Source organism: Geotrypetes seraphini, chromosome 9, assembly GCF_902459505.1.
Source record: "Geotrypetes seraphini chromosome 9, aGeoSer1.1, whole genome shotgun sequence".
NCBI lineage: Eukaryota > Metazoa > Chordata > Amphibia > Gymnophiona > Dermophiidae > Geotrypetes > Geotrypetes seraphini.
Genome location: NC_047092.1, coordinates 157,579,881 through 157,592,476, shown reverse-complemented (window position 1 = coordinate 157,592,476; position 12,596 = coordinate 157,579,881). Strand labels below are relative to the sequence as shown.

The following is a 12,596-nucleotide window of genomic DNA, read 5'->3' as shown; positions in this document are numbered from 1 at the left end:
AGGAGCACAGGTAGTATTCTCTTCAATTCTTCCTGTTAGGGGCAGAGGAAGGGACAGGGAAGAACGTATCCTGAAGACGAATGAGTGGCTACAGCGATGGTGCCGGGAAATGAACTTCGGATTCCTGAATCACGGAGAGGCACTACAAGGACCAGACGGACTCCACCTGACCAACAGAGGCAAGAACGTCTTTGGACACCGACTAGCCCACCTACTTCGAAGGGCTTTAAACTAGGTAAGTCGGGGGTGGGTACCCACTTTTACACCGGAGCAGTAAGTAACAATCCTGATGTGGCAAACCAAAACTTCGATTCTAAGTATAAGGTAAGTACCCTTACTGCAAAAGAATCGCTAGGGGACACTTTAACTCAAATGGGTTGCTCTCTACATGAGCTAAATAAACAAAAAGAGTGGAGAGCTATGTATGTTAATGCACGCAGCCTGGGGAACAAATTTCTAGAACTGGAAACAGAAATAGTTAATGCAGACCTAGACATAGTAGCGATTTCCGAAACATGGTTCGCAGACTCTCACGGGTGGGATATAACTATACCAGGATACAACCTGATTCGGCAAGACAGAGAGGGTAAGTTAGGAGGAGGGGTAGCACTTTACCTCAAAGAAAATATCAAAACAACCAGGATCACGGATGTCAAGTATACTGGGGAATCCATCTGGGTAAACCTGGCCAGAGGCGGAGAAAAATGCCTGTACCTTGGTGTAGTGTACAGACCTCCAAGACAATCGGAGCTCAAGGATGCTGATTTAATTGATGACATTGAAAATATCACCTTACGGGGGGACGTTGTTCTATTGGGGGACTTCAACATGCCTGATGTAGACTGGAACACACTCTCAGCGACAACTTGTGATAGCAGGAGGATATTGACGTCCATAAGGGGAGTACGGCTCAAACAATTGGTACTAGAGCCCACTAGAGCCCAGGCCATCCTGGACCTGGTACTTACGAACGGGGAAAGTGTCTCAGAGATCTCGGTGGGAGAACCGCTAGCCACCAGTGACCATAACATGGTATGGTTTAACCTTAGGAAAGGCTTTCCTAGATCATAAACAAAAACAAGGGTACTCAACTTCCGGGGTGCTGACTTCGCACAAATGGCAGACTTCGTCCATCAGACGCTTCAGGTTCAAGAAAGAACGGATAATGTGGAGGTTATGTGGTCAACCTTGAAATCGACCCTTCATGAGGCAACTATCCGCTACATAAAATCAGTAACTAAACAACAAAGAAGAAAGAAACCCCAATGGTTCACTGATAGGGTCTCGCGCCTCGTCAAGGAGAAGAAAAGAGCATTTCTCTCATACAAACGCACCGGGGAAAAAGAAGCAAACATTGAATACAGGACAAAGTCTGCAGCGGTCAAAACGGCAGTTAGGGAGGCCAAACTTCGAAGGGAAGAAACTCTAGCGAAGAACATCAAGAAAGGGGACAAATCATTCTTCAGGTACATTAGTGACAGGAAAAAGAACGCAAACGGGATAGTACGCCTTAGAACGCCAGACGGGAATTATGTGGAAACAGATTCTGAAAAAGCCAAACTACTGAATGATTACTTCTGCTCGGTCTTTACCTGCGAGGCACCAGGACACGGGCCACAGCTGGAAGCAATGCAAAGCAAGGAAGACCCATTTCAGAATTTTGAGTTCACACCAGCTGATGTTTACAGAGAACTGTCAGGACTCAAGGTGAACAAAGCCATGGGACCGGACGAGTTGCATCCAAGAGTGCTCAGGGAACTAGGCGATGTTCTGGCAAAACCGTTAGCCATGCTCTTCAATCTCTCCCTAAGTACAGGGAGAGTACCCCTGGACTGGAAAACAGCAAACGTCGTTCCTCTGCACAAAAAGGGTTGCAGAGCAGAGGCAGCGAACTACAGACCTGTGAGTCTCACATCAATAGTGTGTAAACTCATGGAAACTCTACTCAAAGGTAAATTAGACTCGATATTGGATGAAGGGAATCTAAGGGATCCCTGTCAACATGGATTCACAAGAGGCAGGTCATGCCAATCTAATCTTATAAGCTTCTTTGATTGGGTGACAGGAAAACTAGACTCAGGAGAGGCTCTGGACATAGTATACTTGGATTTCAGTAAAGCTTTCGACAGTGTCCCACACCGTAGACTATTAAACAAGATGAAATCAATGGGGTTGGGTGAGAAACTAACTGCATGGGTCAATGATTGGCTGAGTGGAAGACTTCAGAGGGTGGTGGTCAACGGCACCCTCTCTGAGACTTCGGAGGTGACTAGCGGAGTGCCACAGGGCTCAGTCCTGGGACCATCCCTTTTTAACATATTCATAAGAGACCTAACCCGGGGGCTTCAGGGTAAAGTATCACTGTTTGCCGATGATGCCAAACTGTGTAACATAGTAAGTGAAAGCAACCTCAAGGACAGTATGACGCAGGATCTGATCACGCTGGAAAACTGGTCCTCGACATGGCAGCTGGGCTTCAACGCTAATAAATGTAAGGTCATGCATCTCGGCAGCGGAAATCCATGCAGAACATACTCCTTGAATGGAGAAACGCTAGCTAGGACGTCAGAGGAACGGGACTTGGGGGTAATCATCAGTGCAGACATGAAAGCTGCTAAACAAGTAGAGAAGGCCTCATCTAAGGCAAGGCAAATGATGGGATGTATCAATCGAAGCTTTGTCAGCCGCAAACCTGAAGTCATAATGCCACTCTACAGAACCATGGTGAGACCTCATCTGGAATACTGTGTGCAATTCTGGAGGCCACATTACCGGAAAGATGTGCTTCGAGCTGAATCGGTCCAGCGGATGGCCACCAGGATGGTCGCCGGACTCAAGGGTCTCTCATACGAAGAAAGACTGGGCAAACTGCAGCTCTATATCCTGGAGGAGCGCAGAGAACGGGGCGACATGATTGAGACATTTAAGTACGTCACTGGTCGCGTCGAGATGGAAAACGATATATTCTTTCCCAAGGGACCCTCGGTCACAAGGGGGCACCCCCTCAAACTCAGAGGGGGGAAATTTAGTGGTGACACAAGGAAGTATTTCTTCACGGAAAGGGTGGTAGATCACTGGAACAAACTTCCGGTGCAGGTGATCAAGGCCACCAGCGTGCTTGATTTTAAGAATAAATGGGACATACACGTGGGATCCCTACGAGGGTCAAGTTAAGGAACTGGATCACTAGCACTCAATGGGGTGGGTCAATAGAGTGGGCAGACTTGATGGGCTGTGGCCCTTTTCTGCCGTCGTCTTTCTATGTTTCTATATGTTTCTATGATGTAAGAGAGTACCTACTGAGGTGATTTTGTGGTGTGTAGAAGTGGCAATGAAGAACAATTTCTTTAAATATGAAGATAGATTTTTCAAACAGATATCAGGGGTAGTAATGGGGGCCACTATGGCACCGTCAGTTGCCAATTTGTATATGAAAGCATTTGAAAAACGATGGATAACACAGAATGAGTTTGCAGACCATATTAAATTATAGGTATGCTTTATAGATGATATATTCTTGCTTTGGGTGGGCACTGATGAGAGGCTAGAGGAATTTTACGTTTGGCTTAACAACAGACATACTGCCATTCAATTTAGTATGGATAAGTGAAACCTCTATAGCCTTTCTTGATTTATTCATCACAAAAACGAGTGTAGCCTTTGAAACTAGGATATATCATAAATCTACAGATAGAAACACATTTCTCCACTACACCAGTTGCCATCCACTGAGACTCAAAAGATGGTTTACCCATTTCACAATTTCTGCATTACAGAAGGAACTGTTCTACTTTAGAGAACTATAAGATTCAAGCTAGGGAGCTACACAAGAATTTACAACAGCGAGTATACCCGGATAGAGTATTGAAATCTGCATACACTAGGGCCAGATATATTAATAGGGATCTACTGTTGAAGAGAAAATTGAAGCAGAAAGATGATTGGTGTCCCACTAGTGTCCTTACCTTTGGAGACGGTGGGTGGGAAAGGTAGTTGAAATTTTGAGGAGATACTGGTCAGTAGTTCAGTTGCAGTCCCCCTTCATAGGAAAGAATTTAAGAGTAGCATATAGCCGTCAGAGAAATCTCAAAGAGACTGTGTGTCCATCAGATACATCTAGAAGATTTGATACAGTGTATGTGCTGGGAGAACATAAAAAATGTGGAAGGTGTAAAACCTGTGATACACCATTAGAAGTAATGGGTTGCTTTCTACATCCGCAAACAGGGATAAGCTACTGGTTACAACACAAAACTTCATGTGACACGTCCTATGTTGTTTATGCCATAATTTGCCCTTGTCAGAAAGTTTACATCGGGCAGACCACTAGAGCACTCTGGACCAGGATAGAACACAGGAGTTGTCTGACATGTGGCAGGATGGAGGAGCCCTTGGTCCAACACTACATGGCTCAGGGCCATACAGCTATGGAGTTCCAATGCCTGATATTAGACCGTGTACCACCGATGACAAGGGGTGGTGATAGGAGACTTATTCTTTTGCGCAAGGAACAAAAGTGGATTTACCGTATCAAATCAGAGGAACCGAATGGACTGAATGCCAAGATTGAATGGCATTTGTTTCTTTGAACATTGCTGTTATACTTCATTACAGGAACTTGTTGAAACATCCGGAATCTGTTGGGCGAGCTCTTTGATTGAAATCAGCTGTTTCATTTACGTCATAGACGTCTTCACGTCAACACGTTAGTATATAATCAGGCTTCTCAAGGCAGCTGCCGTCTTCACCGAACTGAGCTAATGAATTGAGCCTAGTAAGTTTTATGGACACAGAGAGCAGTATTTTCCACCTAGCTCACTCTAACGTTGCTGTGTTTTTCCACGCAGGAGTCCAACGCCCTGACGCAGCCTTTGCAGTGAACGTCGGCGGGAATGGACAAGTGAGGACAGCAAAAAGTTATTTTGAGACAACCTTTGAATACACCCTGCCAAAGCTAAGTTTTGAGAATCTTTAGAACATCCACTGTTTGAAGTTGAAGATTTTGGATTTTTTTGGACACAGGAGGGGGAGGGAGGCCGATGAGGTTGTTTCCCTGTCTAGTGCGACTGATAAGCTGAGGGCTGGCAGCGCACGGGGATCTGAGGCCCCTCCTTTTATATATGATTAAAATTGATTTCAGTTGATTTAGAGATTGGGCTAGTGTAGCAAACACTGATCACTGGTTCATACATTAACAGTAAAAGTGCTGACAGAGAGTTAATGTCTCCGTGTATCCCTGACAACACCTGTGGAAGGAACAAAGAGTACCATGAACCCCTCCCAACTTCCAGCGAAACTTGTTCACAGGGAGCGACTTAGGACGGTGCTCGGCAGCATCTGTGTAGAGGTCATCCAGATCTATGCAAACAAGAAGCTGGCCCTTGAAAAGACATCTGCTGAAGGTGGTCCTTGAGGAAGTGTCCTCATTCCAAAAACTGATCCAAAGAGTCCGGCGCGCAGACACTACACCAGCAGAGAATGTACTAAGAAATCAAATAAGATCATAAAGGCCACCTGGCTCCTAATCTATACCAACCATCACCACCGGAGGACAGGCATGCATCTCTACAGAGGATGCACTGTGCATGCCAGAATGACAGGCACGCGCCACTTAGTTACCTGAAGATGCCGCTAGAAAAGAATGTTTTGAACATAATATCCACCCTGCGAGTCCTTAAACCTCACTCCCCCAACACTAAGGAGGGCTGTGCACTGGATAACCTGTGCCATGTCAATCTACCTCAGGATATTCAAACCTGCCGAAAACCAGGATCCAGGTGATAAAAATGTAGACATAGCCTTAGGTGATCAGAAAGAGCTTTCCAGGGTATCACATTGTTCTGAAACTAGACCAAGGAGCTGTGGACTGAATGGAAAAAAGGGAACAGGAGAACAATTCAGAACTGAAGCCTGAGAAATGAAAGGTGGAGAATCCAAATGGAGCTCTTTCAATCATCTGTAAAGAGGCAGACAAAAGCATGCTTAAAAATCTGTGAAGAAGGGTCAGCACCTGAAACCAGACCAAGGCAAATCCAGATGCTCAGGACGGCCGAGGAGACCAGTCTCAGCAAAGGCAGCAGTTGGATTCAAAATAAAGACAGTGGCAGGAGACAGAAGAATCAGAATACCTGCATGGCAACTACTGCAATCAAGGTCAGGCACAGCCAGACGAGAGAACTCCCAAACAGGAAGCTTTACCACAGGTGTAACAGACAAAAAAAAAAAAAAAAAAAAGCACCGATGTGCCTGCCAGCTGCATCAAAAAAATAGGATCTAAGGAGTACGCCTTCCAGAGCAACCAAATAACCATGGCAGCGCTCTGTTGAGGTACATGTGCCATGCCAAAAGAGTCCCCAGACTTGGAAAGTAGGTGTTTTGCGCCAGACTCCAGGATGGCCTCTGGGTGAGTTTCTTTGGAAGGCACGGACCCAGGCCGGCTCCCCAGCCCAAGATTACTTGGAGGAAGCAAAGTCTGAAGCTCCCACCCCCTCCTCTATGGTACACACATGATTTCTACGATTCCTGTCTGCTGCTAATAAAAAACCAAGTAGAATACATTTTTGGATGTATGCTGTGGATTTGTTTGCTCCTTGCATTAAAAAAAATAAATAAAAGAAGAAGTTTTGCAAAGAACTATGAACTGAAGTATTATCTAGATCTGTGGCCAGCACTAAAAAATTAATATTTAGATTTATACAGTGAGCAGAGTAAAAAATGAGGAAGGAGCTTTAACACAAACTCCTCTGGAATGAAAAAAACTGCCAGGGAATCTAAAAACTACTTTGCTAGCATTGTTATTTATGGGGGAAACATTTGCATTATTTTAGCAGCAGAGATACAGCATTTATACATTTATATATAAATGCTGTAGCTCTGCTGCTAAAATAATGCAAATAAATAAATAAATATATAAATTTAAATGGGAACACATGTTTGTTGCTTTAAGCATAGACATTTCACACAGTAGGCAGTGTCACCATTGTTAAGTAGAACACAGAACATGTTGCTGTATTTGACAAAACACAATGAAGAAACTGAAGCCTATTTGTGGTTTAGCTCTATAACAGTATTCAGAAAGTGTATCTTCCTATGGAAGTACTCTGAAATTTACGGTAGTCTGCCGAGAGAATAAAACATCCCAAAGCTCTAGGATAATTTTCACAATAAACATTTTATTTAACTTAATTTGCTTCTATATTAATGACAGATATAAAGGCCCAGTTTAAAAATCCTACAGAAACTGGCTCTTAACTCCAAACTTGGCAAAGAGATTCTGCAAGATGGTCAATTAGCACTTGCAGTCACAAAATGATGCAATATATTCTGTATACAATTTAGCTCATAATCTGGTATACAATGTACTGTTCACAATCCTTGAATATATACTCTTAAAATATACAGCATTTGACATGACCGAGTTTGAGAAACTGGAAACAACCAGAAACATCAGGAGCTTGACAGTCATGCGGGGTCACCCGATTCATTCCTAGAGCTTCATTTAAACAAAGAAAACAAATAACTTTTGTATAAAAAACAGTAGACAAAACCTTTCAAAAGAAAAAATTAGATATTAACCCAATTCAATTTAAAATTATAAAACATGAATATCAAACAAAACTACAATTATATAATGCCAGCATTGTTATTTTAACTCTGAACTGCTTGACATAACTTTCTTAAAAAGATGAAATTCTACAGTAAATTATTGCACTCCATAATGTACAGACTGCCAAGTCATGTCAGCGCTGAAAGACTGTCCTAAATGTGTGTTTTCAAGAGGCCCAACGAGTCTGCAGAAGGTACATCCAGCCTACACCCACAATGTCTGTCTTCAGTGCAGGCCTTCATGGCTGTCAACCACGCTGTGACCTTTGGAAAACGCCTTCATGTCTTAAATGCAAAAGAGAAAGAAGAGTTACAATAAAGTTCTCTGAAGAAACAGGTTCATCATAAAATAAAAACCAAAAGCAGCAATGAATTTCCCAATTCAATACCTTTCCCCTGCAACCCTTCCCTCTCCCTGCCGAAGCCTGCCTTAGTCACTGTCTGAAAGTCAGATCATTAACCTTTTCCTATCGTAATAAATTTTACGTTACGTTGGTTCCAATCGTAATTATTTTAGCAAAATTTTGTATTATTCACCGTTATCATTTATGACTATTGTAAACATAATGTAAATAAGTCATAAGTCTGTAAATTCAAATATTTTGTGTTCCTGGCTCTTTATTAGTCCATACAGACTGTTTATCCACTGTCTATGTCATTTTTGGAATGTCCCGTCATCCGGGACACACGATATGAAAAGGTTAAGGATTAAAATTCCTGCTCAGTTCAGTTTACCAGGTGTGATAACCAAAGTGCTCTTACAAGATACTTTCAGTGCTGTGAAGATGAGGCTATGATCGATGGTGGGGAATGGAGTCCATGTGCACATTCAGCTTCATTTCATTATCAAGAATTTGGACAAGCTGTTGCATTGATGGAAGGTGACCAGATTCTAGTTTAGACCATACTGGAACATCTGGCACAACAAAGGGAAGAAAAGTGTTATTTATTTTAGATATTATCTCTCTAAAACCTAGGCGGGCTTACAATAAAAACATTCATAATCACTTTAAAAACAAAGTTACTAAAAGCAATAAAACATTATCTAACATCATACATCAAATAAAACAAAAACTCTGAATCACAGAATCAGTAAAATGCCTGCCAAGAAAATTCCTTGGAATAGAAAAAAAGTGGTATTTTGTTGTGCATTTTATATAATTCTGCAGCACTGCCCTGTTTGTAATAAACTGCAGATACATACAGAAAATAGCAGAAGACTATCAGAGAAAACAGTGATGTAAAAAAAAAATGTTCTATAGAACAATTATAAACTGCCTCCTTGAACAAAAGTCTGGACTCAAAAGCAAGCTTTCCATAGTGCATAAAATATAAAATGCCTCTACTGCTCCTCTTTAAGCTTACTAAGGCAATGCATAGAGCATATTTACAGCAATCAATTCTGGTGAAAGTCACAAATTATATATTGCCTACAAAACCTATCAAAGTGGTGCACATTTAGGTAGACAGTGCTCCCCCGGTCATTCGCAGTCGGCAATTCACGGTCCCAGTCATTCACGGTATTTTATGACCGCGAATGACCAGGCAGCCGGGCCGGCAAGTGAAGGAAATCACTCGTGGTATGTTCCAACCGCCTCTTCTTGAACTAAAGTCGGGCCTCACCAATCAGGAGCTGCTTTGACATGCAGCTCCCGATTGGTGTATCTACATATACACACACACACATGCATATTATATACAAGGGATGTGTGTATAGAACCGCCTAGAACTGTTAGTGGGGCGGTATAAGAGAAAATAAATTATTATTAATGGCTAGTAATACTATTTACAGGAAGAGAACTATAGTAGTTAGACTACAGCAGAGTTATTCTTTCTATGGGTGGGTTTTTGGGGGTTTTGGGTTTTTTTTTTTAAAAAAGAGAAGAAGTCAAGCTGAACTCTTTGAAATGATAGCATTTCTAGACACTATGTTACTGGAAACCCACCATTTAAAGTGATCTCAAAGGCTCCTGTAGACATACACTGGTTCTCAATCATGTTACTGAGGAAGAAAACCATCATACATGCATAGACCTACAACAAAACAGAAGGGAGGTGTTTTACGTATTTCAGAAAAATAAACACTCACACCATAAATGAAAGATTAGGTTTTTACCTTGATAATTTTCTTTCCAGTATAAAGAGACTGGAGTCTTGACAAGTAGGTTTCTTCCCTTCACTTGCCAGGATTACAAGAAGGCATCATCCTACATTTTTCAGCTCTGCCTCCTTGTGTCGTCACTATGCAGTGTCTCAGTTCCTCAGTTTGTACTAAACCAATGGATAATCCCTAAGGAAGAGAAACAAGGAGGATATGGGGAACTCCTTAACAAATCAAGTCTCTTCTGTTCTGCAACAATGATGAATCAAACAATTAGACATGTAGCCTAAACAAGGTGGAACAAACAAGCCACCTAACTAAGTGCAACCAACACTAACATTTATGTAACCTGAAGGTTTGCCTGTACAGCTAACTGCTAGTTCTTCATACTTGTTGAACTGAAGAACAGTAAGCAACTTCAAATTCTTTTGGTAACTCACAGACGACATCTGGAGACAGAAAGCAGGCTAAGTAACAATCTGACAGGGCGGGCCATCAAGACTCACGTCTCTTGTACTGGAAAGAGAATCAATCTAGGTGAGAACCAAATCTTCCCTTCCAATTCAAAGAGACATGAGTCTCGACAAGTGGGACGCACCAAAGCAGTCCCCTGAGTCTATAGCGGGGCAGATGATCCTGCTATGAGCACCGAGGACCCAAAAGCGGTGTCCAGTTGCGTTGTTAAGTCCACTCTGTAAAACTCTGCAATGGAGGGTGGACCATATAGCTGCCCTACAACTCTCCTCGGACTGAATTGCCCAAGATTCTGCCATGGCAAGGCTACATCTCTGGTGGAATGCACTATCAAAGAAACTGGCAGCTATTAACCACAGCCAATGTATGCAGATGAAAATAGCCAAGAGAATCCATCTGGAAATGGATGCCTTTAAGGCAGGCTTTCCCTGTCTGCTAAGGTTGGTTAACAGAAAAACTAGTGTTTAAGCCAGTTACATTAAAGGGTGCTAGAATAGATGTGTAGACTTTTAGCACAATGGGTCGCTGAGGTGTTTTTCTTTCTTACTTTGTTTTTTTATCTCTCTCTCTGCCCCCCTTTCTTTCTGTCTCTGTCCCCCTGTGTGTCTCTGTCTCTTCCCTGGCCCCCTGTCTTACTGTCTCTCTCTCCCTGGCTGTCTCTGTCAGTCTTTCTTTGTTTCTGTATCTTCTCCCTTCGCGAGTGTGGGGCAGTTGTAGGCGCGCATGCGCACTCCTTCCGGCCACGGACATACGGAACACGCAGATGGGAGTGCGCATGCGCCGCTTAGGGTTTTATTATAGAGATGATCTGAAAGACAAAATTCATTAGTCACCTCGAGATAATGGAAACTCCTCTCCTCATGTCCAGTAACATCAAAAACTTTGTCCTTTTTCTTTATGCCTATGGCATAAGCTGGACTTCCTGATCTACATGGAAGGCAGAGACCACTTTTAGTAGACAGGAAGGCACATGTGTAGAACAATGTCTGCTTCCGTAAATTTGAGGAAAGGCTCCCTGCATGATAAAGCCTGAAGTTCAGAAAAAGTCTTCTTGCTGAGGCGATAGCCACTAGGAAAACCATCTTGACCGTAAGATTCATCAGTGATGTATTCTGTAAAGGTTCATACAGGGCCTTACACTTAAATGTTTGAGGCTTGTGCAGATGAAGACAAAGTTTGTAGGGATAAGGACAGAACTCAGAGGGACAGGCCAGGGATGGAGACAGATCCTGTGGGGACAGGGGCACATTTATCCCCGTATCATTCTCTATTCTGGATCAGGGCAATTGGTACCTACAACTAATGTGTTGGCAGTGGTGGCAGCTTGAAACATCTGTCCTGTTGTAGTCGCACTAGATCCACGTTCTATGGATGGCCAATCCAGTACCACCAGAATCCCCAACCTATGAAGAATTGCTATTCTTCGAATGACAAGGCCTACCATTGGCCATGGGTGAAACACGTACAGCAGCTCTCTTGTTGGCCAAGGGTGGACTAAGGCCTCCACACCAGCGCTTCCCTGCTCGACTCACCAGTAAATGGCCCGGGAGAGCTATATAAAACTTGGAAAAATTCAGAAAAGGGATTTTTTGGAGGAGGATGACTATAAGAAGCCCTAGAGACCCTCAAAAGTCCAGTTCTTGAACCACTCTGAAGTCTTGCATAGATAGTAAAAGAACTGTACTCACAGAACTGCTTGGTGCTTTGGCTACATCAGCTCACACTGCAGCTAGATAATGGAGATTTCTGCCTCGGACAAGCATACAGGATTCTTCGGGCTACCTTTTAGACAGGCTCTGAGAGACTGAAACCTTTGAACTCCCTAGCTCCTCTTGCGTCTTCATGGGTTGGATGGGGGAAGGACACAGCCGGCACCTGCAACAGTTCTCAAGACCAACACAGGGCCACTCAACCTGCGTTCAAGCACCTGAAAAATCAGGGGAGAGCCAAGCTCCCAGGAAAACACGCCCCGAGCTTTCCTAAGAATTAGTGTAGGCCAGCTAAGTAGGTGCCCTGCGAAGGGTTGCCTCCCAGATACAGCTCTCTGATCCAGAGATTGTATCTTCTCCCAGGCAGAGCTGTTCCAGAATCTTGGGAACCTCTGTAGCATCAGGAAGCCTCAAAAGGTCAGATAAAAACCTGAAAATAAAAAATAATTGCAGAGCACATGAAGACACCTTCTCAACTCGCTTGCCGAAGGAAAAACTGAGGAGCTGAGGCATAAAATGCCTCCTTCTGCAATCCTCACAGATGAAGGGAAGAAACTCACTTGTCAGGACTCGTGTCTCTTTTGCATTGGAACACAGCTTTTTCAAGCTGCCTTTAAAAGCAGCAGTGCTTCTTACTAAAGAAAAAAAAATCCCCCACTTCACAAAAATTAATTGGCAATACTGATCACACAAACAGAAGAGGAAAG

At 43.1% G+C, this 12,596-nt stretch overlaps 1 protein-coding gene across 1 annotated transcript in view; it reads right to left on the bottom strand.

The window, feature by feature from the left end:
• Window positions 1-7,152: 7,152 nt before the first annotated feature.
• Window positions 7,153-12,596, bottom strand: part of SELENOT (selenoprotein T) — a 32,389-nt gene continuing 26,945 nt past the window's right edge. The window contains exons 4-6 of the mRNA XM_033959377.1: window positions 9,552-9,639; window positions 8,368-8,521; window positions 7,153-7,890 (exon numbers count right to left, since the gene is read on the bottom strand). Of these exons, the coding sequence (XP_033815268.1) occupies window positions 8,397-8,521; window positions 9,552-9,639 (213 nt within the window). The 3' untranslated portion in view covers window positions 7,153-7,890; window positions 8,368-8,396. The remainder of the gene's footprint in view (window positions 7,891-8,367; window positions 8,522-9,551; window positions 9,640-12,596) is intronic.